The 25,109-nt window shown below is 39.9% G+C and overlaps 1 protein-coding gene across 2 annotated transcripts in view; it reads left to right on the top strand.

Moving 5' to 3' along the window:
* Positions 1 to 24,887, top strand: part of BRMS1L (BRMS1 like transcriptional repressor) — a 66,220-nt gene extending 41,333 nt beyond the window's left edge. For both annotated transcript variants that reach the window (XM_006117696.4, XM_075926925.2), the window contains 6 exons: positions 1,510 to 1,606; positions 3,786 to 3,869; positions 10,940 to 11,004; positions 12,298 to 12,337; positions 14,234 to 14,360; positions 18,778 to 24,887. In XM_006117696.4, the coding sequence (XP_006117758.1) occupies positions 1,510 to 1,606; positions 3,786 to 3,869; positions 10,940 to 11,004; positions 12,298 to 12,337; positions 14,234 to 14,360; positions 18,778 to 18,901 (537 nt within the window). In that variant the 3' untranslated portion in view covers positions 18,902 to 24,887. The remainder of the gene's footprint in view (positions 1 to 1,509; positions 1,607 to 3,785; positions 3,870 to 10,939; positions 11,005 to 12,297; positions 12,338 to 14,233; positions 14,361 to 18,777) is intronic.
* The last annotated feature ends 222 nt before the right edge of the window (positions 24,888 to 25,109 follow it).

The following is a 25,109-nucleotide window of genomic DNA, read 5'->3' as shown; positions in this document are numbered from 1 at the left end:
ATACATCTTGGCTATTGTTCTTAATAAGGACTTGAGCATGCATCTTTTCTGGTATTTCCTTAATATTTTTTTTTCTGGTTCATCTGTTTTTCTTTACTTTTGGTTATTTTTGACAATGGGGAATCTGATATATTCTCACAAATCAAATCAGGCATCCAAGGCTTTATATTACAGAAGAGAGAAACTAGTGAAATTTTAGATGCAACTGAAGAAACTGATTGATTTCCATATAATTTCTCAGCCAACTTGAACTGTCTCGGGTGCTATTGTAGATAAAAGAGAACACAACTAATGAATGTTTTTTCTCTTCATTAATGACTCCTGGGATAAAATATTGGTTGCAATTGAAATAAAAAAAATCCCAAATCCTCCAAATATGCATATATATTTGTCATCCTTTAGGAGACATCCCTGTAAATGAAGAGACAATAAAAGTACATCACCCCAAGTCCCAAACTCATTTAATGTAAAATGACTTGCACAGTTCTGGGATTTCAGATACTGTATAAAATGGTTTAAAAACTTTCATTGTTCTGTTTAAGCAGTTCATAGATACTGCATCAAATATGTACTATTAGAAGATTTACCCAACATTCCTTGGGACCTTAACTCAGTTTGTATATTTTAATTAAAATGGCTGGGCTTATCATGAGGGTTTCAGTATACAGGGTGTCCCAGGAAGAGAGGGCTACTCCAGCCTTCTCTCAGTGCAGCAGGTTGGGGCCAGGTGAGAAATGTCTCTCCAACTCCAGCAGGCACTGGCCAGGTGCATGTTCCCTGGCTGGGGAAGAACAGCCAGTAATGTTTCTGTACAAATTGGGGAACAGGGAGCTTCATTTCCCCTCCTCCCTGGGTCCTCTATCCCAGTCTGGTATTTCTTGTGTCCCTGGGCATGACTTTATAGGTCTGAAGAAGTGAGTGGGCATGTCTTGATCAATGCACGTGATCTGTGTTTTTGACCCACACTCAAACCCCCTTCAATTTGGTAAGAACTACCATTCATTCAGGTTTATTCATTGCTATCCTGACCAAATCAATAGTGCACAATGTTCCCTCTTCGCTTTAGATCTACTCCATATCTTGAGAAGAGCATGAGTGATGGGTCTATCATTTTCTCATCTTGAGTCTTTCATCAGACTGTCATGAGGGGAGATAATGTCCAATTAGAGAACATTCTTTTGGAGATCTAGAAGCTTGCTTTACATCTCCTTCCTGTCATGGTCCAACTCAGATCTTCAGCGCATACATGCTTCTTTTATATCTGTATATCTTATATCCACATGAATTATCTGGAATTAAGTGTAAACTCAGAACCTTACATTGAAAAAGCAGATGAATGAGGGACTCAGAATCAGGTGCAAAATGTGGCTTATGCTTCATCAGGGTTGCAAAATGTTTCAAAAGCTACTTTTATTATGCGGCACCTGAGTTTTAAATGAGTTAAGTGCATTTAGTTAATAAAAATGTATGCATTCATGCATCGTTTATAATTATTTGCCTTTGTTTCAGAGTGAGAAGCTCTTGTTGTATGATACTGTACAAAGTGAACTAGAAGAGAAGATCAGAAGATTAGAAGAAGACAGACATAGCATTGATATTACCTCAGGTAAATAGGATTTGAAAGAAAGATTTTTAATTACCTGGTGTCATAGTTCAGGCAAGTGCACTAGTAATGTCCCACCATGAGCCATTAAGAGCACCTACTCTAGGTTCTTCAGCTATCATGTCTCTTGGGCAGAGACCAATATCTCTCTCCCTCCTGACTGTATTACAGAAAAGAATTCAAACAAATGCCAACAAGCTTACCAGACATCTTCCCCCATCTCTAGCTAGGACTATGGTAGGAGTCAATCCTTCATACCTCACAAAGATGTTTTTCCGTGGTTACAATTTTATAAACTTAGTTCAGAACAAGCACATCCATGAATTTCCCTTTATATAGATTGGACTTTCGATCTTCAGGTTATGGGAAGAAGTAATTAGTAGACAATGGTTCCCTTTTCAGGGTGTAATTTCAATATTCTGGATTTTTGCATAACTGCAGAGGAGAAATTGTACTGATCTCTAGAGAAAACACTTGATATGGTTTGTCCTGAAAGTTCATTCTTGTCTGGCATACTGCTTGCCATAGTCCTTTTAAAGTTCATAACATGCCATGGGTCACATCCCATCTCACCTCCCATCTCACCTCCCCTGCCCCAGGAGAAGTTGCATGCAATCCTGGAGTCTATAATAATCCATAATCTTTGCCTTTTAATACAGTGGACCAAAAAATACTTAAATTTGATTCAATATAGCTTTTTAAGGGTATTGCAGAAAATTGCCATATCTCTCATTTTGTAGCTAGCTGTGGGTCAATTATGTACATGTATTGCATCCATAGAGCCTTGCATCATACTGAAATGCTGTTAATTGTATTTTCAACTTTATTCTAGCCTTAGTGAACTTAAAGTAAATACAATCTGGTGTCAGAGAAGATGTCACTATACCTTGTCTGCTATAGCAGTAGTTTTCCAGGGGGTGGGTGGGTGGGTGTGTGTGTGTGTGTGTGTGTGTGTGTGGGGTGTTTTTTTTTTTTTTTTTTTTTTTTTTTGTGAGACCCCCAGTTGGGAAAAATCATTTATGCCTGTGACCCAATAATATCTTTTTAAAGTCTCTCTCTCCCTTCTCCACACGAACTCTCCCGTGACTCCCCTGCCCTGCAGAGCTCCCTGCGTGGCTGCTGGGGAATTCCCCTCACCCCTCCGCAGAGCTTTGCCTGCTGACCATGGGTGAAAGGAACTAAATTTTTGTTTGCAATACAGCAGTACCTGTAAGAAATATAAATGTAAGGTGGAGTGCAAGGGGTTCAAGGCAGAGGGGTGGAGGGTGCAGGAGTCTGGATTGGGTGTGAGGGATTCAGGGCAGGGGGTTGGGATGTATGGGGGAGAGAGTGTGGTACGCGGGCTGGATTAACCTACCTGTTCCAGACTGGGCCACTGCAGCCAATTCCATCTCCCTTCCTACCACCACCATGCAGGACTGAGACTGGGACCAGGCTGCCAGGGCCAGATGGGACTGCTGCCAGTCCTTCCTGCAGCAGATGGGGACAGGCCACAGGTCCTGCCCCAGGATTGAGGCAGGGCTGCTTTAACCCCAGCCAAGCAAAGACCCAGTTCTGCCCTCTGTCCCCTTCCCCTCAAAAGAAACAAGGCTGGGGCTAAGCCACTTTGGCAGGAGTGAAGATGCCACTGCCAGTCCTTCACGTGGCAGTACGGAGCCGGGGCTGTGCTGCAGCAGCCGCAGCCTGGCTGGACAGGGACTGTTTCCACGCATCACCCCTTGTCAGGAATGGGGCTGGGCACATGGCCAGATGGGAGCTGTTGCCAGCTTCTCCCAGTAGCCTAGCTGGGAGTGTGCATACTTCCCCTACAGCATGCCCCCAGCTGTCCCCTTTAAATTGCCTGCCTGTCTCCTGTAGAATGACGTGCCCAAACCAACTCTTGCCAGAGACTTTCACCTCTGCTGTCATCCCAGTGCTGCATGTCCTGCGACCCTAAGTTTGGGAATCACTGTGCTATGAGGAGAATCTATTAATTTTGGTGGATAGGTAAAATAAAGGTCTACACAATATAGTACATTAAAATATGGCAATTGCCATTCTTCTCACAAACTGTTATAGGTCACATTTTCAGATCCATGCTTTTTAGACTATGTTTTTTTACTGTAAAAGAGTTAAACATCAAATTCATGAGTAATACATGTGTCCATCTAACTATAGCATTCTGATGGTTTTTTTTTTCCAGAGTTATGGAATGATGAACTACAGTCCAGGAAAAAAAGAAAGGATCCATTTAGTCCAGATAAAAAGAAACCCGTTGTCATATCAGATATCCTTTTTCTGGTGTTCTTGTCTGTGCAATATTTTGTATAGCCTACTTATCACATGTTCCCCCTTACATTGTCTGCTCAAGCAATCATATATTTTAATATAGTTAGGAAGTTTTAACTGACTTGCACATTCTTGCCATGTGAATATCAGTAACACAATTTACAACTTTTCTTTAGGGAGACTTTATACAGTTATATGTTCAGCATATCTGTGTTCAACCTACGATATCAGAATGAGCGTGATTACAAAATCCATGACTTCTGGTGATTTTTAGTAAATACAGTGAAATCTCTGAATAGGCAGACCAAGCATAACTATAAAATGTTAATATTTCAAAAATTGGTTTTGTTTTGTTTTGCTTTTTGCAGATGACTATATCTTGTCTGACTATGCATATGCAAGTACTAGAAGACTTACCTGACCTTGCTTGGATCCTTCAGGGCAGGAGCATGTGAGGAGTGCAGGAATCAGGGCAAGGAATTGAGGTTGTGGGAGGCTTGGGGCAGGAGTGCGGTGCAGGGCTCAGGGCTGGAGGTGTATGGGGGGGGGTGCAGAAGCTAGTTGGGGTGCACCGCTACGCGGCAGCTCCCCAAGGCTATCCTGCTGCCCATATCTCCAGACTATCTCCATTTCTGGCCCCTTGCTGCTACCCTATGGTTACTACATAGTATAACTGTCCCTGCTAGCAGCACTTCCCTTTCTGTGTTATGAAAAACTATCACATTCCAGGCACATTCCATTGTCCTGGCACAGCCAAATCCTTACCTTTCTGTAAGCCGTAATAAGAGGAAGCTACATACCAAGTCTGGTGGTCCTAGCTCTTACTGTTTAGGAGGAGTTCTTGAACAAATGGATAGACAGACAAACTCTCTCAAATCTAGGAGATTTGTCCTTCGTTTGTTTTGTTGAGTACATAATTGGTGTATTAGTTTTTCCATAACATTCTCTTATCTGATAGTAGCTTTTAATAGCCTCTCTTTGGAAAAACAAAGATAGCTCATCTCCAAAAGAATGCTTAAAAATATACATTCTTACTGCTGTTGGCAGACAGAGTTGGTTTTAATTGTGGTTGGTAAGTCTAGTTGGTAAGTCATCTTTTGTGACTTTAAAATCCAGATTAAGATCACTGTTTTCAAAATACTATTTGCAGAAGTGACTGTTTTAAATTCCATCTGGTTTTCCATTTCCAAAAATAGAAGCAATTGAATTCTTGAACGTGTCAGCCAGGTTTCTTCTGTGACTTTGTTTCAATACATTTGTCCATTGCATTGGCTCCAAGTAGAAAAAACAGAGGAAGGAAGTTGTTACAGAGTAGCAATCATAACAGTGAGAGTAACATACACTGAAAAAAGAGGAAAAGCCTGTTCTAATCATGCTTAGCAAACAAATTGGAGCGAATGGAGAGGACACAAGGGAAGGCTTAGGGAAAAACAAGCATAACATTAGTGAGAAAGCACAGAGAATATTCTAAATTTAGATGACATTTGGAAACTTAATTCTACTAGTCATTGACTAATCTTTTAAAATAAGGGATTTAATCACATATTCTAGAGTATTTAAAACTCGGTATAATATTGTTCTGGTACATTACTAAAGCATTATTTGATATGTCTAGTAATAGTATAATTATACTTGGTGCATGGAGAAACACATGATTATGACTCCAAGAAGTTGGCAGTCTTTAAAAGGTATACAATTCCATGCACTTGGTATGCAAGATGATGTGACAATGTATTTTTCTGATAATGTTGAGACACTGAAGTCCAAGTTTCAGAAGTCTAAAAAATGGATAAATATGAGTGAAAATTACAGCTTCCTAGGACATAATGATAAGTAAGAAGTTAAAAGATTAAGGAGGGCATGATACAAGGCTCAGGAAATGGAGGCTGCAATGAATGATTCTGGAGGATGACTTTGGAGATATAGGTAAAAGGAAGATAAAATAAATGTAGGTGGAGTTGTAGATGGTGTTTTGAAAATGAAGATTAGAAACAGTTTTGTGAATAGTAGAGACACAATTTAAAGACTGACATAATCAATAGCAGAATTTTTAAGAGGATGAAAGGTAAAGTGATGTGGGAAGCAGGAAAACTAAAAGAAGAGGTGGTAGTAAATTATACTTTGCTTTAGAGGTAGAAAGTAGTGGGTGGGTTTTTTTTTTTTTTAAAGATTACAGGCTCCTCAGAGGCAAAGATTTGCATTTGTTTTGTACAGAGCCAAACACACCTTTTAGTTCCATTAAAATAAAATGACAGATTTTGGCAGTAGGCAGAGAGAGGAGGCATAATATGACACTATTGAGCTGAGTTCAGCTGATAGTGTAATGTTCAGCTGTGGAGTAAAAACTGTAAAACTTGAACAAAAGATACCCCTGTCTAGGTAACTCTATTAAGAAGAGTTACGCTATGTAGAAAAAAAAACATTGGCTATGTCTACACTGGGAAGGTTTGTTGACATGCACAAGTGAAAACTGGTCATACAGTTGACATTTCATAGCCACATTGCTTTGCACTATCTATAGACAGGGGAGCTAGCAATGTGGGAAAACATCCCACAGTGCAGTGTTGTGGAAAGGCAGAGCTGGTCCCTGTGCTTCTTGGGATTCTCTGAGTTCTCCCACAGTACTCTCAGCTGTTGGAAGAAACATCATGAGTATCTCTGTGAGTTCTCTGTGCCGAGGAATGCAAAGCAGCACAGCTGTCTGTCCAACCTTCCCCCTGCAACAGCAGTCTGCTTGCTGCTATGTTTGTATCAGGTCAGAATGGGAGCATTCCACTAATTTGTTCTTTTTGTTTGTTTCCCAAATGGAGCAGCTCACTCAACTGTCAGATACTTCCTGAGCTTTGAAAAGGGAGGGATGCATGCCTGCAGGATAGCATTGATCACAAAACACTTAGCAGAAATTATAAAACACTGAGCACACCCACAATGCCTGCCCTGATGGCTTACTGGCAGAAGCCAATTATCTGGACAAAACAGAGTCCATGCAGGCTCTTTGTTGACAATAAAGGGACAGGAAAAGAGAAAAGTCTGTCACAGAGGTAAAAGTTTTTTGCTGCCAAAATTTCGTGTCTCCTCCCACCCCGCACAAAAGTTGTGTTTTAGTGTGTACCCTCTCACTATTTTTGTCAACAAAAGGTGGTTTTTGGTGACAAAACATGCCATTGTAGACAAAGCCTTGTTGACCTTTTCTTGTATTATGTTCCATAGCTTGTGCAATTTAACTCCATATCTTGAATTTTCTTTACTTTGTTTACTGACTGTGGTCTAATTTAAGGCTTAAGAACCTGTTTGTCACTTTTTAATTGCATATTTTAAATTCCGGATGTATTTGGTTGCTAATGTTTTGCAGGCTTTAGGTAAATAAGTTGCAAACTGTTACACTATCATGAATTCACAACTTTTAGATCTTGACAGCGACCTAAAAGTTGTGAATTCATGGTTTTGTCACAGTCTGCAGTTGCTGTCCAGTGCAGGTAAGAGGCTTAAAGAGGCTAGCTTCCAGAAATGAACACACAACTCTAGAGATGGTTGATAGGGAGGTTCTATCTTGGAGGAAAAAGAGGAGGCCTGAAGTCTTTGCTGACTTTCAGCTATCCTTCAGATGCAAGGTAGAAGGAGAAAATGTAGGGGTGGGCTGAACTCTAGGAGTTAGGCCAAAGGGGATCAAGCCTAAACATTTTTTAGCATGGGGTCATTTGACATCACACTGGACTCCAAACATTTGAGGTGTTTAGGCCCCCCTGTTCAAAGTGAAATTAAAGATTGTGGGTTTCTTTTTTAAAATTCTATCGCTGTTTTATTCTGGGAGTCTCTAATTGGGATACACCATGTCAAAGTGTTGCTTTATTAGAATCTTTCTCAGAAAGATGACATGTTCTAATGAATAGTAATGAATGTTACTTAGTTAGGATGGCATTATCATAAATTCAGCATAGTGGAGGTACTTTTAGCTAGTGCCTGAAATTTAAGTGGTGGTTGTTAGGGATGTCCTAGTGTTATGGTGACCATATGTCTCTCTTTTTCCTGGAACAGTCCTGGATTTAAAGGTTCTGTCCTGGTGTCCCGATAAAGGCGGCAAAGGTCCCGGAAAACCCGTTCAGATCCGACTACAAATGGAACCGCCATTTCTCTCCCTCCTTGGGACACTCTTGCATACACCCAGTGCTAGTGCAGCGCAGCAGCAACTCCTCGCCTCCACCCAGCATGTAAGCGGCTCCTTTGGTGCTTTGCGCAGGCAGCTAGGGCCGCTGCTGGTAGCGTGCAGTTTCCAGAGCTCCAATCTCCAGTGCAGCATGTGCTGCTGTCCAGCAAGCCCTCACCACCGCATGGCCCCTTCCCTCCTGTTGCAGGACTGCCTCTGCCATGTGTGGCCGCCAGCCCAACCTCCTCCATTCACAGACAGCCACCTCTGCTGCTAGGGGGTGAAGGGGCACTGGTTGGGGGATAAACCTGGCAAACCACTCCTGGGAGATACTGCCAGAAGCCTGGCAGAGAGCGTGCACAGCCCAGCTGGAGTGCTGCAGAGCAGGGAATGTTTGGGCTCTGCTGGTGTGCTCTGTGCACAGCCGTTTCTTCCCCTCGCTCCTTCCCACTCCACTGGGGGAGTGGCAGTGCATAGACCCGCTTGCATAGCTGTGCTCCGCAAGCCGGGTCTGACTGGGTGCAGGTCCCTGGAGGGCAGAGGGCAGTGGGCAGTTAGAAGGGCAGGAGTCAGGACAGCAGAAAAAAGTGAGGGGTTTGGGGGGGCAGCAGGTAACAGGGGAGCTGACGGAGTAAGGGGAGGAGACAGGGCAACAGAGGGAAAAGGTAGAGGTTTATAAGATATTTATTAATAACTTGGGAGCCACAGTGGCACATCCAAACAAGCCAAATGAACTCAATATTGGCACACAACACAAAATTCATTCCACTCATGGGAGGAAAATCTTAAAGGGAACACTTCCCTCAGCCTCTCTCCATCCCCACCCCCCTGAGTTAATGTGATTATAAATTGGGTTAATGTAATTGCAGGATAGTTGCATGAAAGGGATTCGGTGGGGGCCAAACTCATCCCTTTTAGTAGGAGGATGGTGGGAAAAGTTCTTAGAGGGTCACACAACACCTTTTACTTCTGGTCATGTGTCCATCTTGATCCTGAGAGTGTTACCTCCAGAGGCGTGGCTAGTGGGGTCAGGGGTGTGGCTAATGTGTGCCTAATTTTGATTCAGAAAATATGGTCACCATACATAGTGTAGTTGAATACCCGATTAACCGAAGCCTGTATCCGAGGAAGCAAGGGCAGGGGAGGAGGAGCTGATACATGCAGGAAGTCAGCTTTTAAGCCATCTCTCCTTGCGTGCTGGCTCTGCAGAGCTGCCTCCACACCCTCTTCTCTCCCCCCCCCCCCCTCCTCACTTGCTGCCTTTCATAGAGACAGAATGGAAAGGCAAGCAGGATCTGGTGGGGGGGGGGGGTGGAGCCACCTTCCCCCTGCCCTGTTGCTGCCTCTATCAGATTCAGCAGCTGGGGAGGAGGGGGACAGTGTAGGCTGCTCTGTGGGATGCTGTCTGGGGGGAACTTGGGGCCCCCTGTGGACAAGGACTGCTGCTGCCCTGCAGTGCTGCCTCTGTATCAGGGCAGCAGGCAGGAACTGGTCTGCACAGGGAGCTGGTTTTCAAATGAGCTCCCCTCATGGACTGGCTCCCACCTGCCACCCCACGCTGTTGCCTCTGATACAGAGGCAGCAGTGTGGGGGGGCAGGGGCCACTCCAGGAATGGGGTTGGGAGTGCACTGACTGCTGGCTCCACCCTTGGGAGCTATCAAATAGTTGTGTAACTGATAATCATGTAACCACATCAAATATTATTCAATGAATCATTATCTAACATCCCTAGAGGTTATTCATTAGTCAGGTGTAACTTTGTCATCTGGTTTTCTAGTACAAAAATAGCTAAAAGGAATTAGGAGGTATAAACTTCCAAGTATTCATGCTCTGGATGGCTGTGCTGGAGGTATCTAGCGGAATAGTTTAGAATTACAAGATACATAGACAGTTGTTACTTATTTTGAGAGAGTGATAATTCCATGTGAAAAACAAGTGTTAATAAGTCTGAGACATTAAGCAGTCATTTCAGAAAATTATTCAAATTGAAACTGAGTCAAGATTGAAAGATCCATGTTAATTTGCTGTCTTGTAGTTATTTATTTTTTAAAGTATGGTGTTATTTTTCTAATGCAATATATAGTGCATATTGGAATTTCCTATAATCTTTCAGTATGTTAAAATAAATAGTCTTTACATTTGCCTTGATTTGTAAATCTCAATGAGAACTACAAAATACAGTACTAATAATGAAAGTTTAATGATAAACAACTTAAACTTCTAGTTTCTCAAACCGCTTCAAAGCTTAATGTGCTATTTAAAGTCAGGGCTATTTAACTTATAAATGTTCATAATTTCTTAACTTTTGTTATGGAGCTTGCTAAGAATGGAATAAACCAAGATAGATCTGAACACTATATTGTAAACTAGTATGTATAAATTTCTGTTTTTGAATTGTGTATATTCTAGTAAATATGGTAACAGTTTTGATATTTTGATGGTACAGAACTGATATTTTAAGATAGAGCTTTTAAACTTTTAAAACTCTGCATTTTTTCCATGTAATAGTATATGATTTAGCATCACTAAGAGATTGCACTGGAGATGTTAATTTAGGTGCTTGCTTTCAATATTGTAGAAAAATAAGCTTCCAGGATTGATTTTATTCTGTTTGGAGTACAAGAAACATTTTGGTGTCAAGTATAGAATGGGTTTATAATGTCTCTTATAATCTTGTAACCCTGTGGTGTACTGCAATAACAGTCTTAATGTAATTGTGAATATGATAGCTTCTGGGAAACTTAAGTGACACTTGCATACTGTGTGGCTCTCAAGACCTGATTTTTGCAGTGTTCTTTCATGTCATTTGGAATTCTGTGTGGATATCAATTGCAGAATAGAATTAAGTCACTTCAAATTATGAAGATTGCAGACTTTTTATGCATATTTCACTGTTAAAGGTTGGTTTCCTTAACTTTTCAACGCCCCTATATAGTTTATATGTTACAAGACCTCGATATACTTGAAGACTGGACAACAATAAGGAAGGTATGATTGGAGGATAAATGAATGAATGGAGCTTGGCTGTTGGGACTTTAGACAAGATTCTAACCTAACTAAACATCACCATCCCAATTCCCAGTGCTTAGAAAACCTCCTTCCTATTGTAATGTCCTGGGACCTAATAAAACGTACAACCTGATGATTAGTTGGTTCTAGAAGCAGTGTTTCCTATCTTGTGGAGCACCAAACTATTTTAGAGGAAGGTTAGCCATGGAGAGAATCAGGACAGGGAAATTTATTGGATCCACCTCATTTTCTGATAGATGTAAAATCTCATTTAAAATGTTAACTGGTTAAACTACATGGTTAACCGTCCCACTGTGTTGTGGGTGGGAACCGCTGGAGTGCCCCTTGCCTGTGGCATGGTGGGCCTGGCTGGGCTGTAACAGAATCCTGCCTGTGGCATACTCAGGCTGAGCTGGGTACCGCTTAACTGGTTACCCCTTTACAGCTGTACTCCCTGACTGTGAACGTTTCCCTAAACTGCACATATAACTGGATGACTACTTAAAAGCCCACCTGTCTTCCTTCTCTTCTACGGCACTAGAAGATGGGAAAGCACAGTAGAAAAATATACAGAAGAGAAATACACAGAGAGGACACTGAAGGTGTATGAGGGTAGGAGATAAACGTGGAAGAAGGTGAACAAAGTGAAGTTCAAGGGAGGATGAGCAAATCCATCACAATTTAGTCTCGAACACACAAAGTTGGAAACTGCTTTGCTTGAACTACAGCAGGAATTATGCTGCTTGAACTACAGCAGGAATTCTGCTGAACAAACATTGGACATAAACATAATTTCACCTTAGTAGCTCTTGAGTGTGTCTGAGAGTAAGTAAAGCACAGCCATAGAACTTATTTGGCTAAAACTGCTACTTGGATCCAAGCTAGGCAGGATTGTTTCTATCGCTTTTTTGAGTGTGCTTTTCATTTTCCAAAATCTTTATCTGGCAGCTATTGATTATAAGACAAATTAAAAATGTTTTGTGCTATTTTGGGTTTGGTTGGCAACCTGCGGAGAGTAACATCAATTATACAGTGTTGTATAAAGAATTGCTCTTAGTTTATTTAAAATCAAAAGCCTGTTAAAGCTATTTTGATCTATTGCTCTACATGCTCATATGTAAGTATTCTATGGTATGCAGTATTATAAAATAATTTGCTATACATGTTTACATGCTTGTTCTAAAATATGTAAATGCTAATATAGTAAAGAACTTCATTGCAGTAATTATATTCAAGTAAACTTTCTTGGCGTTTCCTGTTCTGTAATTCCAGGCAATGGCAACGCTGGGGCCACACAGAGTAAAGCCAGAACGTAAGTCATAAAAACCTCACTACTTAATACATTCTGCTTTCATAAAACAAAACTCTTTATGCACAACGGCATAGATTTCCTCTAGACAGCACAGAGATTTATCAGACACAAAAGGGATTGCAGTGGTTGAGCAGGGGAAAGGAAACCAGAGGGCTTTAAGGGTATGGTATGTCTTTACTTCAAAAAGAGAGGGGGACAAAAAAAACCAAGCAGCAAGTTGCAGAGCTCTGGTCATTTGACTCAGACTTTGACTATGGGGCTGTAAATAGCAGTATAGATATTTCCGCCCAGTCTCTGAGGCTATGTCTACACTACATGTTTTGTCAGAAGGCAATGCAAATGAAGCATGAGAAAATGCTAATCAGCACTTCATTTGCATTGCCTCTTCCAACAAAACACGTAGTGAGAGAATGGTGTGGATCTCAGTGCTCAGGCTCCAGCCTGAGTGGGAACACCCACACTGCTGTTTTTAGTCCTGCCATGTAAGCCTGGTCAGCTGACTGGGGCTCTGAGACTCTCAACTATGTGTTTTGTGTTTGCTGCATTGTAGGCATACCCTAAGCTGCATCCTTTTTCTCAGGCCTTAGCTGAGGCACAGAAGTGTTCTGTGCTTTGCAGAGGGGTTGCTCCCTCCAATGATAGTCTTACTTTCTAACATATATTTATATGAAGTAGTTCTTTCCATTATCATTTCAGTATCTTCTAAATGAAGTGTTTTTTCAAAGCAAGGTTAATACTTAAATGGTGGAAGAATACCAATGGAAAGAGTAGCCCATTAGAGAATTGGATTGGCTTGATGCATATCAGTGCAGCTTATTAATGTTTTTTCTGTGGCTTCCATCTTCCCTAGTTGAACTTTGTACGGTGGCTAATTGAAGTTAAGCAGAGCTTCAGATAGTCCTGTGAAAGCTTATCCATTTCACTATGCTGTACTGCTCTGAGCCAATGAAAAAGAGAACTTGGGATATAGAAAGGGCACAGTGCTTAGATAGCAAGGTGATATGCTCCTTAGATGCCTGCATTAGGAAGAAAAGGAAACAAAGGAGAGGAATTGGCTGGGAAACAAGAGAAGAGAAAATGGATAGGTGTGGCTGTTTTTAATGACAAATTTCTGTTTGTGTACTATGGTTAATGACATAGTACAGTGGTTCCCAAACTGGGTTGGGACTCTAAAGTGGATCATGACCCTCTTTTTAATAGGGTCACCAGATTGCCTTTAGACTTGCTGGGGCCAAGTATTGAAGCTGAAGCCCAAGTCCCACTACCTGGGACCAAAGCCCAAGCCACCATAGGATTCAGACCTGGGTGGCAGGAGTATGGTTACTGGCTCTCTGTCTAGGTCTGACACAGTTGAGCTTTGGCTTTGCCTCCTCCACACCCGTCCAGGCTCAGGCTTCTGGGATCTTGTTGTAATTTTTGGTGTCCGAAGGGAGTCACAGTCTCATGAAGTTTGAGAACCCCTGAAATAGTATGCTGACACATTTGTCTTGGGGATGAGAAGAGTTAAAATATGTGGAGTAAGGAGAGAGGAAGAAATTTGATCAGTGGCTGATACTTAAAGACTTGCCACAAATACCAGCTACCATGATGTTTGCAAATGTCACATTATTGATATGGGAATGCTAGAGATACTGTGGTTTAATGTTAATTTTATCTGAAGATGGACATGTAGTTTTTAATAGACTCCACTGCAACAGGAGATGAAAGGAAAAAAAATCTTTTTCTATTAAGTATCTTAGATTTCAGTTTGGATGTTGCCCAAGGTAGCAGTGCCCTTTTTATAAACACTTCACATGTATGCATGTGCTGATACAGCTAAGTATTTGAAAATCAATTTATAAACCTGACTTCAATATCTGCATGATGAGTAATAGATATTTCTATTGATCATTTTAGCACCTGTCAAATTAGAAAAGCATTTGCACAGTGCTAGGTCTGAAGAAGGAAGGCTCTATTATGATGGAGAGTGGTATGGCCGTGGACAGACAATATGTATTGATAAGAAAGATGAGTGCCCCACAAGGTAAAGGTCATTATACCCTACTTCTGTTTACAATAGCATACATTATACAGTTTCATACAGTGAATGAAAAACACGCCTTTACATGTTCAGTCAGCTGTTGCCTTGTCAAGTTATTTATCAGTATTTTTATGTGTTAAAAGATAACCAGCTGCTGTCTTCTAGATATCTATTTTTGCCTTCCTATAGGATAAGTACCAAATTATGTAAATGTAAGGGCTTAATTATTTTAATCTTTAAAATACTTAAAATTTGACTAATGATGTGTATTTCTGAAATAATAGCCCAAAATATGATCAGAAACAAAACTCCATCTCTTAAACCACTAGATATACTACACTTAAAGTGCTATTATTTTCTTGGACTTTCCATCTATATTTTTTTCTGGCTACTAATCCACAACCTGATGTCCCCTCTGTTTATGAAATGAAATCTGAGCCCATGTGCTAAATGTGTGTCATACATTTTAATTAAAAAGCCATTGAAAATGTCATATAATTGCCCCTGTTTTATTCCACCTCAATCTTTTACAAGTTGCTCCACTTCAGGAAAAAGTCTGATTAAAAACATGTGAAAGATAATTGTATAGCTGTTCTCTTTGTGGTTACCAGTACTTTATAGTGGCAAGATGGGATTAAGAGTTGACTAGATTAAGCATTGGTCTGATCTGGTATGGCAATTTCTATGTAAAGGAGCAGAGATGTGATAGGTCTTTGGAGGTGACGTTTTGGCTCCCTTGAAGTTACTGGGAATAAAATGGGACCAGGATTTTACTGTGTAGACCAGGGCTAGTCAACTTTGGAAGCCACGGGGGCCACAATGAACTCACAGCACATGCCGAGGGCTGCAACTTAAGTGTGGCTGCAAACATATGCAAATAGCTTTTCACACTAACGGGCATGAATACAAAGCGTTTTCCACAATGCCCCGACGGTCCCAGTACCTCCTCTCTGGGGGCTAGAAATGCCAACACTCTGTACCCATCTGTTCCAGCAAGGCCATCCCCTTGCATCTTTCAATGTTTACCCCTCCTGAGAGATGCCTCACCGTTGTGGATTGCGTTCCCAGTGGAGGCCACATTCAAAGGATCCCACCCGCGGGCCACGTGTTGAGTCCCACATAAACCCAAACTGCACCGCAGGCTGCAAACAAGCAGGCCGTGGGCTGCATGTGGGCTGCATTTTGAGTAACCCTGGTGTAGACTGAAGCCATGAAACCTCTTATGAAAATGAGATTGTGAAGTTTTCTTCTCAGAGTGTTTAGTTCAAGGAGATTAGTTTTGACCCAGTTTTAGTGGACTCATACCTGAATATTTTCAAATTTGCAGACAACAGCTTCAAATCAATAATAAAATGTGTCTGCTTTCAAATGTCCGATGTTCTAAAAAGTTGGAGCTCTGTTTATAACATGAGCCTTTTAACTATTTCCAGATAAGAATCTTTGTTAAATATGGATTAGAGTACAAATTATGTTGAATTTGTAGGACCTATTAAATTTCAGTGAATTTTAAGCAATATGTTGAAAAAGAAGATAAATGTGAACTTCTGTCCAGCATATGGTTAAATGTATTCACAGCTAAATTTTCTCCTTCAAAGTTCAACAACCATCAGCTTCAATGAAATAATGCAAGTAAAACTCAGGACAGTGTTTGATCCAATTTATGTAAAGCCACACAGGTTGGTGTAAGAAACTATTCTTCTGTAATGAAGGAATCCATCTGAAGTGAACAATAGTAATTGAAATCAGCTGTGTCTGATTATTTTTGTTTTTTTATGATGTGGGAAAACATTTGAACAGGAGTTTTAAAAACTGTTCAGAGCTCACGCAGGAAAGAATTTGAATACAATTATACATTGTTTTAGCTCTTATACTAATGGACAATAAAAAGGTCTGTGGAAATCATCTGCTCCTTCCCATTTTGCCTTGAATTGAAGTTTGAAGATTTTTTTTTTTTATTTTTAAACCAAAACACACAGGTAAATGTGTTCAAATGCTTATGAAAGCCATGCTCTGAATTACATATGCTAAGCTGTGCCATCAGAGGAGTTATGCTGTTCATCAATGATTAACAGTATGTGAAATTTACAATATTGAGATAATCTGGAGATCTGATTTGTGCTATGGTGTGTATTCTGTAAATAAATAGCTCTTTCTTTGACTTTATCTGAGGTCACCACAGCATTAAACTGTAATTTGTACACTACAAATATCCAAGTACATCAAGATCCTTTAAAATGTGTTGGTTATTTCAAGGCTGAGTAAACTATCGCAATTTCAATGTGAGAGAGAGAGAATATCTGAGAACTCATGAACAATGGTTGAGGTCCAGAAGGTCTGAAGAAGTGTGTTTAAAAAGAGAAATGGAGGGGACCGGAGGGAAATTATCGACCAGTCAGCTAAATTTCTATGCCTGGAAAGATACTGGAATGAATTATTAGAGATTCCATTTTTAAGTACCTAAAAGATAATGGATGACAGTAATAGCCAACAAGGATTTGTCAAGAACAAACCAATCTAATTCTTCCTTTAACTGGATTACTGGCTTGCTAGATAAGAGGCGGGGGAAACAGTGAACACTTAATTATTTTTATGTGACGCTTTTGATGCTGTCCCATGTAATGCTGTCATATGCAGACTAAGAAAATGTGGTCTAGATAAAATTGATATAAAGTCAGTGCAAGGCTGGTGGAAAAACCATACTCAGTGGCTTGCTTTCACATATATAGAGGTAGGAGGTCTGTCCTGCGTTCCGTATTAGACAATACTTTCATTAACTGGATAATGGAGTATGCTTATAAACTTTGTGAATGATGCTGCTGGAGGGAATATCAAACACTTTGGAGGAGAGGATTAGAACTACCTTGGTGAATTAGAGACTTGCCTTGAAATAGGGATGTTAAATTGCAGATGATCAGCTAATCGAGTAGTCGGAATTTCTGTCCACTACTCAGTTAGTCAACAAGCAGGGGAGGAGGGTTACTTGCTTCCCCCGCTGCGGCTCTGCCTTTTAAATGTAGTAAAAGCTGCCTGGCTCCTGCAGTGGTCTGGACCCAGCGCGAGCCAGGACTCAAGCAGTCCTAGCTTGTGCTGGGTCACCCTCTGCCTCGCCTGCCCCCCCCACCTCCATCGGAGACAGTGCTGGGGGGAACCAGTTTTTAAGCTGGCTTCCCCCCAGCTCCTGCTCCCCCCACCCTTGCTGCCTCTGATATAGAGACAGCGGGAGGGGGCAGGGAATGCAAGTAGTCAATTACTACTTGATAAGCCTAGGTTTATCAGGTAGTCAACTATTCAACTACTCTTTTACATCTCTAAAATCAACAAGATGAAATGTAGTAAAGATAAATGCAGAGTCTTTCACTTAAGAAGGGAAAAGCAAATGCATAAATACAAAATGGGGAATAATGGTTTTCCACTGACAGTAGGATAAGAAGTAATGGTCTTCAATCCCCCTTGCTGCAGATTAATGTTAGATAAGGGGTGAGGGGAATTTGCAAATTATAAGGATAGCTAAGTACTGAAATAGCTACCCGGAAAGGTTGTGCAATACTTATCTTTGGAGTTGTCTAAGAGTAGATTAGACAAACCCCTATCAGAGATGGCTTACACATATTTGGTCCTGCTACAGTTCAGGGAGATAGATTAGATGTCCTCTGGATGGCCCTTCAGTTCCTACATTTTCATGTTTCTGTGAATTATCTTCAGCTGATTAACAAAGTAATAATGACTGCATAGGAATACCACAAGCAATTAAATGTTTACAATCCTTAAATCAGATGGTACAAAGGAACTTAATAAATTGTCTTGTACCTGCTTTCTAGCAACAAACACTTTAGAAAAACAACTCGTAAAATGTTCGCATTAATGTTTAAGTAATCAATGCAGAGAAAGTCCATGTAAGAAAAATTCAGCTGGCCAAATAGTTAATTTTTTCCTCTACATGAGTGCTGGCTAACAGTAAAAATACAAGTTCTTCCTCATTGTCTTTTTGTTGGAGAACAATTTTGTTTGACCCAATCTCTTCCCCTCCCCCCCCATGAAGCCCACTTCAGACTTGTGGATTGGTAAGCTGCCTTAGTGTGTACTGTGAGTCAAACTTGTGTTCACTACAGACACTAGAGGCAAGGTGAATGTTTTGTTTAACTAAATTAAATGTTTGATATTCATTAGAACAATCATGTTTATTACATTGAGATGCCTGGATGAAAATTATTAGTGAAGATACAGTGTTTCTAGATATGTCCATGTATCTTTAGCATCAGCTACAGAATTCTGTTAAAAATATCAGTGTAATCAGAGGCAGTAACTGTCTGGGCCTGGTACTTCTTAATGCAGATATTTAGTATTCCAAAAGATCATTCTACTTGTGGGGTTGGTCGTTTGGTTTATAAGATCATTTGTTTTCTATTTTCTTTCTTTTTAGTGCCATAATTACAACAATTAACCATGATGAAGTGTGGTTTAAGAGGCCTGATGGAAGTAAATCCAAACTGTACATTTCTCAGTTACAGAAAGGAAAGTATTCAATAAAACATAACCACAATTGACCATTACTAAACAGATGTGCAACAAATGGTGTTACCATGCTTGATGTGCCAATGAGATGAAAGATGTATTTAATGTTTTGTATTTTGTATTAAATTTATGGCAGTATCTGATGTATTTGTAGTACTGTATGTAAACTTCATATGGGTGTCACTGAATAGGTTAAGACTCTTAATCATGTTGACCAATACATTTTACCTCTAAACTGGGTCCAGTGCCTAAAATATGAAGTATACCTTCACAAATAATGGCTGAACTTCTGATTTAAAAATGTATGTAAAATACAAAACATTCACTTTTTATTGGTGACTAGATTTTTTTTTTTTTAACTTGAAACCCTGAACAGCTCTGACTTCTACAAGTTTAGCCATGCCTCCTGTCGCAAAAGAAAGCCACCATTAAAAGTTTGAGGAGCACTTTCTGGTACCCAATAATAAATTAACAATGTTGGTGATGTTCTTTTCCAGGTTATGAAAAATGTCACTAGCAAAACCAATGTAATTAGCACAGCCTCTACCTGAAGTGTATATGGCCCATAAAGGGTATGAGGGTCTGGCAGTATTACTGTGTAAATGGTAAATAACTGAAAGTATTATGTTGCATGCTTTACTTGTCTGATCTATAGTCTTATGAAACAAATATTCTAAAAACACTTTGTCAACAGCAAATGTTACCCTCAGAAATGGTATATCTGGGACAAATTAACAGTGACCTGTTCATTATATGGCATCTTTGTAAATTTCCCATATTTTACTCTTTTTTTTTTTCTTAAGAATTGTTTCATGCAAGCTTAACTTCCCAAACTGCACAAAAGTTACCTTTTAGGACATCAGGGACAGAGTCTGAAATTCTTAATGTTATAATAAGTGTCTGGAGTATGTAGACAAACAGGTGGGATTGGAGAAAAATAGATTTTTCTGGTGATTGTGTGTGTACTTCACTGTCTCTTATGATGAGACTCTCTTTTTAATGCAAGGAAAACTTGCATTTACTTAAACTGATTATGGCAAAACAGTATTTGCATTGTCCTACTTAATACTTAACAGCTTTACTTCTAAAATGTCATTGCTGGTGTGCAGGGTGGTAACTACTTGATTGTTGCCAAAATTCTAAAATATTGGACCTTTACAGTGATAGAAAAGCATTGCTCAGGATAAACTGCATGTCATATTAACATTAGCCAACTGTATATAAAATAACAGTTGAAGTGTTGGCTTTTGAGTACTTAGTATGTACACAGTTTGATAAAAATTTTGTAATATTTGTATTTTTAATGCAATATATAAATAAATGATCTGTGGTAGTAGACATTTTGTACAGTTTTTTCTTAAGAGTTGCAGATGTCTAATTCTAAAGACAGCTAAAATATTGTAGTATTTAATATTGCCTAGAAATGTATTTGTTCCACAGAATCTAAAAAGGTGAATACAGATATTTTTCTGGAAAATCACTTGGAAATGTAATATGTTTACAATAAACTAGAATGTAGACATCTACGTTCCAGTATATATGTGGACTTAGACTGAGACACTTGTAGTATATGTCTGTTATATTTCTGGCTTCTTTACCTCATGTCTTTGTGAATGTGAAGTATGTGAAAGTTTAAACACAACAGAAGTCGTACATGTGTTCTAAACAAGGTTTGTTTTAAAAATTGTAGAAACATACACTTACTTGTTCATTTGAAAGTTGACACTTGTTTCAATCTCTGAAAGAAATTGTACAAGATACTCACAAATGTTACCTATATGTGTACATGTGCAACTTTTATTTATTTGGGATTGGGAAGTAAATTTTTGGGAGCATTACTCTAGTAGAGTAATGCATTACTTTAGCATGTTTATTAGCTGACTACAGTAGCATTACACTTTTGCCTACAAGAAAGGGTAAGAGTGTAAAGCAAACTTAAGCATTGTGGAAAAAATTGTTCACTACAGTAGCATTAATATACACTTTTGCCTACAAGAGAGGGTAAGAGTGTAAAGCAAACTTAAGCATTGTGGAAAAAATTGTTCAATCTAAAGTAGGTGTGCTTGGGGAATCTTAGTTTATATTGGACATGTATCTTGAGAGTATAGTCTTTGAATACAAACTTTGCTGCTCTGTGTCCATGCTATTCCTTGTTAGCAGAAGCAAGGGAGTACAGGCAGTCCCCTGGTTACGTACAAGATAGGGACTGTAGGTTTGTTCTTAAGTTGAATTTGTATGTAAGTCAGAACTGGTACATATTGTAGGGGAAACTCTAGCCAAACATTTCTCCAGAGCTCAGTTTTATTCTCCCACACCTCACTTCCCTCAGTCCTTTATTCTCAAGCTGAGGTGTCTGCTGAGAAAAGCCGCTCTGCGTCTCCCTGGTCTGCTGGGCGTGGGAGGGGGGCGCTAGCTTCGCGTCTCCCTGGTCTGCTGGGGGGAAGCAGCTAGTGCGGGGTTGTCTCACCCCGTTTGTAAGTAGGGATCCGATGTAAGTCGGATCCATATAACCCGGGGACTGCCTGTATTACACTTTTTGACCTGCTCTACACTGACAAATGTGACTGTCAACTGACACTTTAACACTGTTCAGACACTATGTAGATAAGTAGTATTTATAACTGAACCTTATTCAATCCCATTTGAGAGAGCACAATTGCTGCCCTTAAATTTTATAGTATAGAGCAAGTATGAGCACTGGGTACAAAGTAATGCCTGTGCGCAACTGACATGAGTGGCACACAATTGAGTTTAGGAAGAAAATTGGAAGTCCATATTGAAAGATTGTATTTAAAAAGCACATTGAATGACTAATAAATAAATCAGGCAAGTTAAAAAGTAAGCAGCATGTGTGTCTGCACTGCATCTGGAAGATGAGATTCCTGGCACAGGTAGAAAACTTTCACATACTCTGCTAAATCTAGCACATTTAAAAAATAGCAGTATGGATGTTATGGCATGGGTGACTGCTCAGGCTAGCACTCACACACAAATCTAGGGAGTTGGGTGGGCTTGGAGGTGAGTGATTAGTCCAAATTACTATCTATGCTGCACTGTCCATACTGCAGTTTTCAGTGCACTACATCCAGCCAGTGCTAGCATGAAGCTCTTTACCCATGCTAGCAATCACATCTCCCTGCTACAGTATAGATTTACTTAAGCACATTCTTGGTTTGTGTGGCAAGTAAGAGGTTACGTGAGATTCTGAACTCTTTTGCCTTAGATTCAGGTGAACCACTTTTTAACTTGGAATTTTTAAAATTGGTGTTTCAAGTCAAGTTAATTTCAATGGAGAATTATTTTCTGTCCTCTCAAAATTATTTTACTCTTGTATGTTCAGAAGAAAAGGGATGAGACCATGGAGTAAACATGGATATCAGTTGCCAGAGAGAAGCTGGAACTTCAAGAGTTTATTTTGCTTTTGTTAGTGCTCTTGATTAATTAGTGATCAAGAAAAAGTAAGGAGCTGTGCTAGAGCAAAATTTGTAGACTCGATTACTTAGTTAAATGCAGAGAACATCCAGAACATTATAGGAACTTGACTATGCTGCTTAAGAAAGAAGGGTCTGCTATAGACTACCAAATTAGGAAGAGGAGATGGACGAAGCATTTTTAGAACAAAATAAATATCCAAAACAGAAGAGCTGGTAGTAATGGGGGATTGTAACTACTTAGACTTCTGCTGGAAAAAATAATATAACAAAACATTGAGAAAGTACTTTGAATGTACTGGGGACAACTTTTTGTTTCAGAAAATGGAGGAAATAACCTGGGGGAGAGCCTATTTAGTTTTGCCAATCTGGAGGTTGAAGGCAATGTGGGTGAAATTGATCATGAAATAATAGTTTTTCAAGGTTCAAGGAAAAGGAAGGAGTGAGAGCAGCGTAGTAAGGACAACAAACTCAAGAGGATAGGTAGGTAAGGTCTCCTGTGGAAAAAATGTAAGGGAAAAAGGAGTACAGGAAAACTGGCAGTTTCTTAAGTAGAAATGTTAATGGTTAACTAGTGGAGCCTGGAGCAGCCTACCGTAGTCAGGAGGCTGGAGTAGCCCCTCTAGGTCCACTACTGGCAGAGGTCGCTGCAGCCCGGCCCAAGCAGCCTTCACCTACAGCGGACCTGGTCCCAGGCATGCTGCTGGTAGGTGTACTCCAGTCTGGCTGGAGCAGTCCCCTCCCCAATTAATCAGTTAACTGATTAAACATTATGTTTATTTAAACATTAAACAGGATTTTATATCCCTATTCTTGAGGAGACAGTATTAAAGGCATAATTGACAATTATTCCAATGTGAAAGAAAGATAGGAAGAAGCTAGTACAGCTCTGTCAGGAGCCCTTTAATGACCTGAAAATAATAATAAAAAAATCTTGTAAAGTGGAAATATGGATGAACTTCTGAGGAATACAGAAGACTAGCACAACCATGTAGGGACAAAGTAAAAAACATCTAGCACGGGATGTCAAAGTCAATACAAGGTTCTTTAAATATGTAAAGCAAGAAAAAGATGAAGAAAAAGTATAGACCCAAGGAGAACTAATAGATGCCAGGAAGAAAGCTGAGGTACTTAATGCCTCTTTTGCATTGGTCTTCAGAAAAAGGAGTAATGGTGGCCAGATATTAAACATAATTGGTATGAAAAAGAGGGGAGAGAACTTCTGGCACATGGCCCATCTGGGAAATCCACTGGTGGGCAGTGAGATATTTTGTTTATGTTGACCAGCCATATCCCCCCCCACTGCTCCCATTGGTTATGGTTAGCTAGTCCTAGCCAATTAAAGTTGTGGGAAGCAGCCGCCAGCACGTTAGATGTATTCAAGTTGTCAAGATCTGATTAAATTCATCCTAGAGGATTTAAATAATTATATGAATCAACTTTAATAGAAATGTAGCCGTGTTAGTCTGGTGTAGCTGAAACAAAAAACAGGACTATGTAGCACTTTAAAGACTAACAAGATGGTTTATTAGGTGACGAGCTTTCTTGGGCCAGACCCACTTCCTCAGATCAAATTGTGGAAGAAAATTGGCATGACCATATATACCAAAGGGATGCAATAAAAAAAAAAGTGAACACATATGAAAAGGACAAATCAAATTTCAGAACAGAGGAGGTATGATGGGGGGAGGTAAATGTCTGTGAGCTAATGATATTAGAGGTGATAATTGGGGAAGCTATCTTTGTAATGGGTAAGATAATTAGCATCTTTGTTGAGACCTCTGTGTAAAGTGTCAAATTTAAGTATGAATGACAGTTCAGAGGATTCTCTTTCAAGTCTGGTGTTAAAATGTCTTTGAAGCAGGATGCAGGTAATCAAGTCATTGAGACAATGCCCTTTCTGGTTGAAAAGGCAAGAAACTTTTTTCTTTGTGTTCCTGTCTAATATCTGTTTTGTGGGCATTGATTCTTTGGCTAAGTGTCTGAGACGTTTGTCCAGTGTACATAGCAGACGGACACTGTCGGCACATGATAGCATAAATTATATTTCTGGAATATTCCTGCTCATCCAGAAATATAATGTCTACACTGCGGGGTTTTTCAAAGATAAGTATCCTGGAAAAACTGCCATGTCCAGGGAACGCGTTTGCTCGTCCGCTGCTGCTTTTTTTTTTTTTTTTTTTTTTTTTTTTTTGCGGAAGTGCAAACACTCTCTTTCAGAAGCCCTGTCTTCCTCATTCCATGAGGAAAATGGATCTTCCAAAAGAGGGGGATTTCCGAAATTTGACCTAGTGTAGATAGGCCAAATTTTGGAAAAGCCTGTTCTGAAAAAAAAAAAAAAAAATCAGAAAAAGCTGTTTTGTACACCTAGTCTGGAGAAATGGAATCTAGATGAAATTATGATAAGATGTGTGTTCAACTGGTTGAAAAACTACTTTGAAAGATTCAGAAGGGTAGCCGAGTTAGTCTGTAACAGGAAAAACTTTTAAAAACAATGAATAGTCTAGTAGCAACTTAAAGGCTAACAAAACATGTAGATGGTATCATGAGTTTTCGTGGGTACAACCCTTTTCTCCACATGACTGGAGTATTAGAAGTCCAGATCCAAGAATAAATAAGGGAAGAGGATGGGGGAAGAAGGGGGGGAAAAAAAAGACAGTGAGTAGATTGTTCAAGTAGTTACAAGAGGCTGATAACCAACCAATGGAGGTGCTAATTGTTCTTAAGTCTTTAGGATGCAGAAGGCAGTGTGTGAACCAGCAGATGTCTCTGTTCGTGCCATTTGCATAAGAATTAAACTTGTAAATGC

Source organism: Pelodiscus sinensis, chromosome 5 (assembly GCF_052426305.1).
Source record: "Pelodiscus sinensis isolate ZL-2025 chromosome 5, ASM5242630v1, whole genome shotgun sequence".
In the NCBI taxonomy this organism is placed as follows: Eukaryota; Metazoa; Chordata; order Testudines; family Trionychidae; genus Pelodiscus; species Pelodiscus sinensis.
Note: the sequence above shows the minus strand (reverse complement) of the source record. Positions and strands in the feature narration are given on the sequence as shown.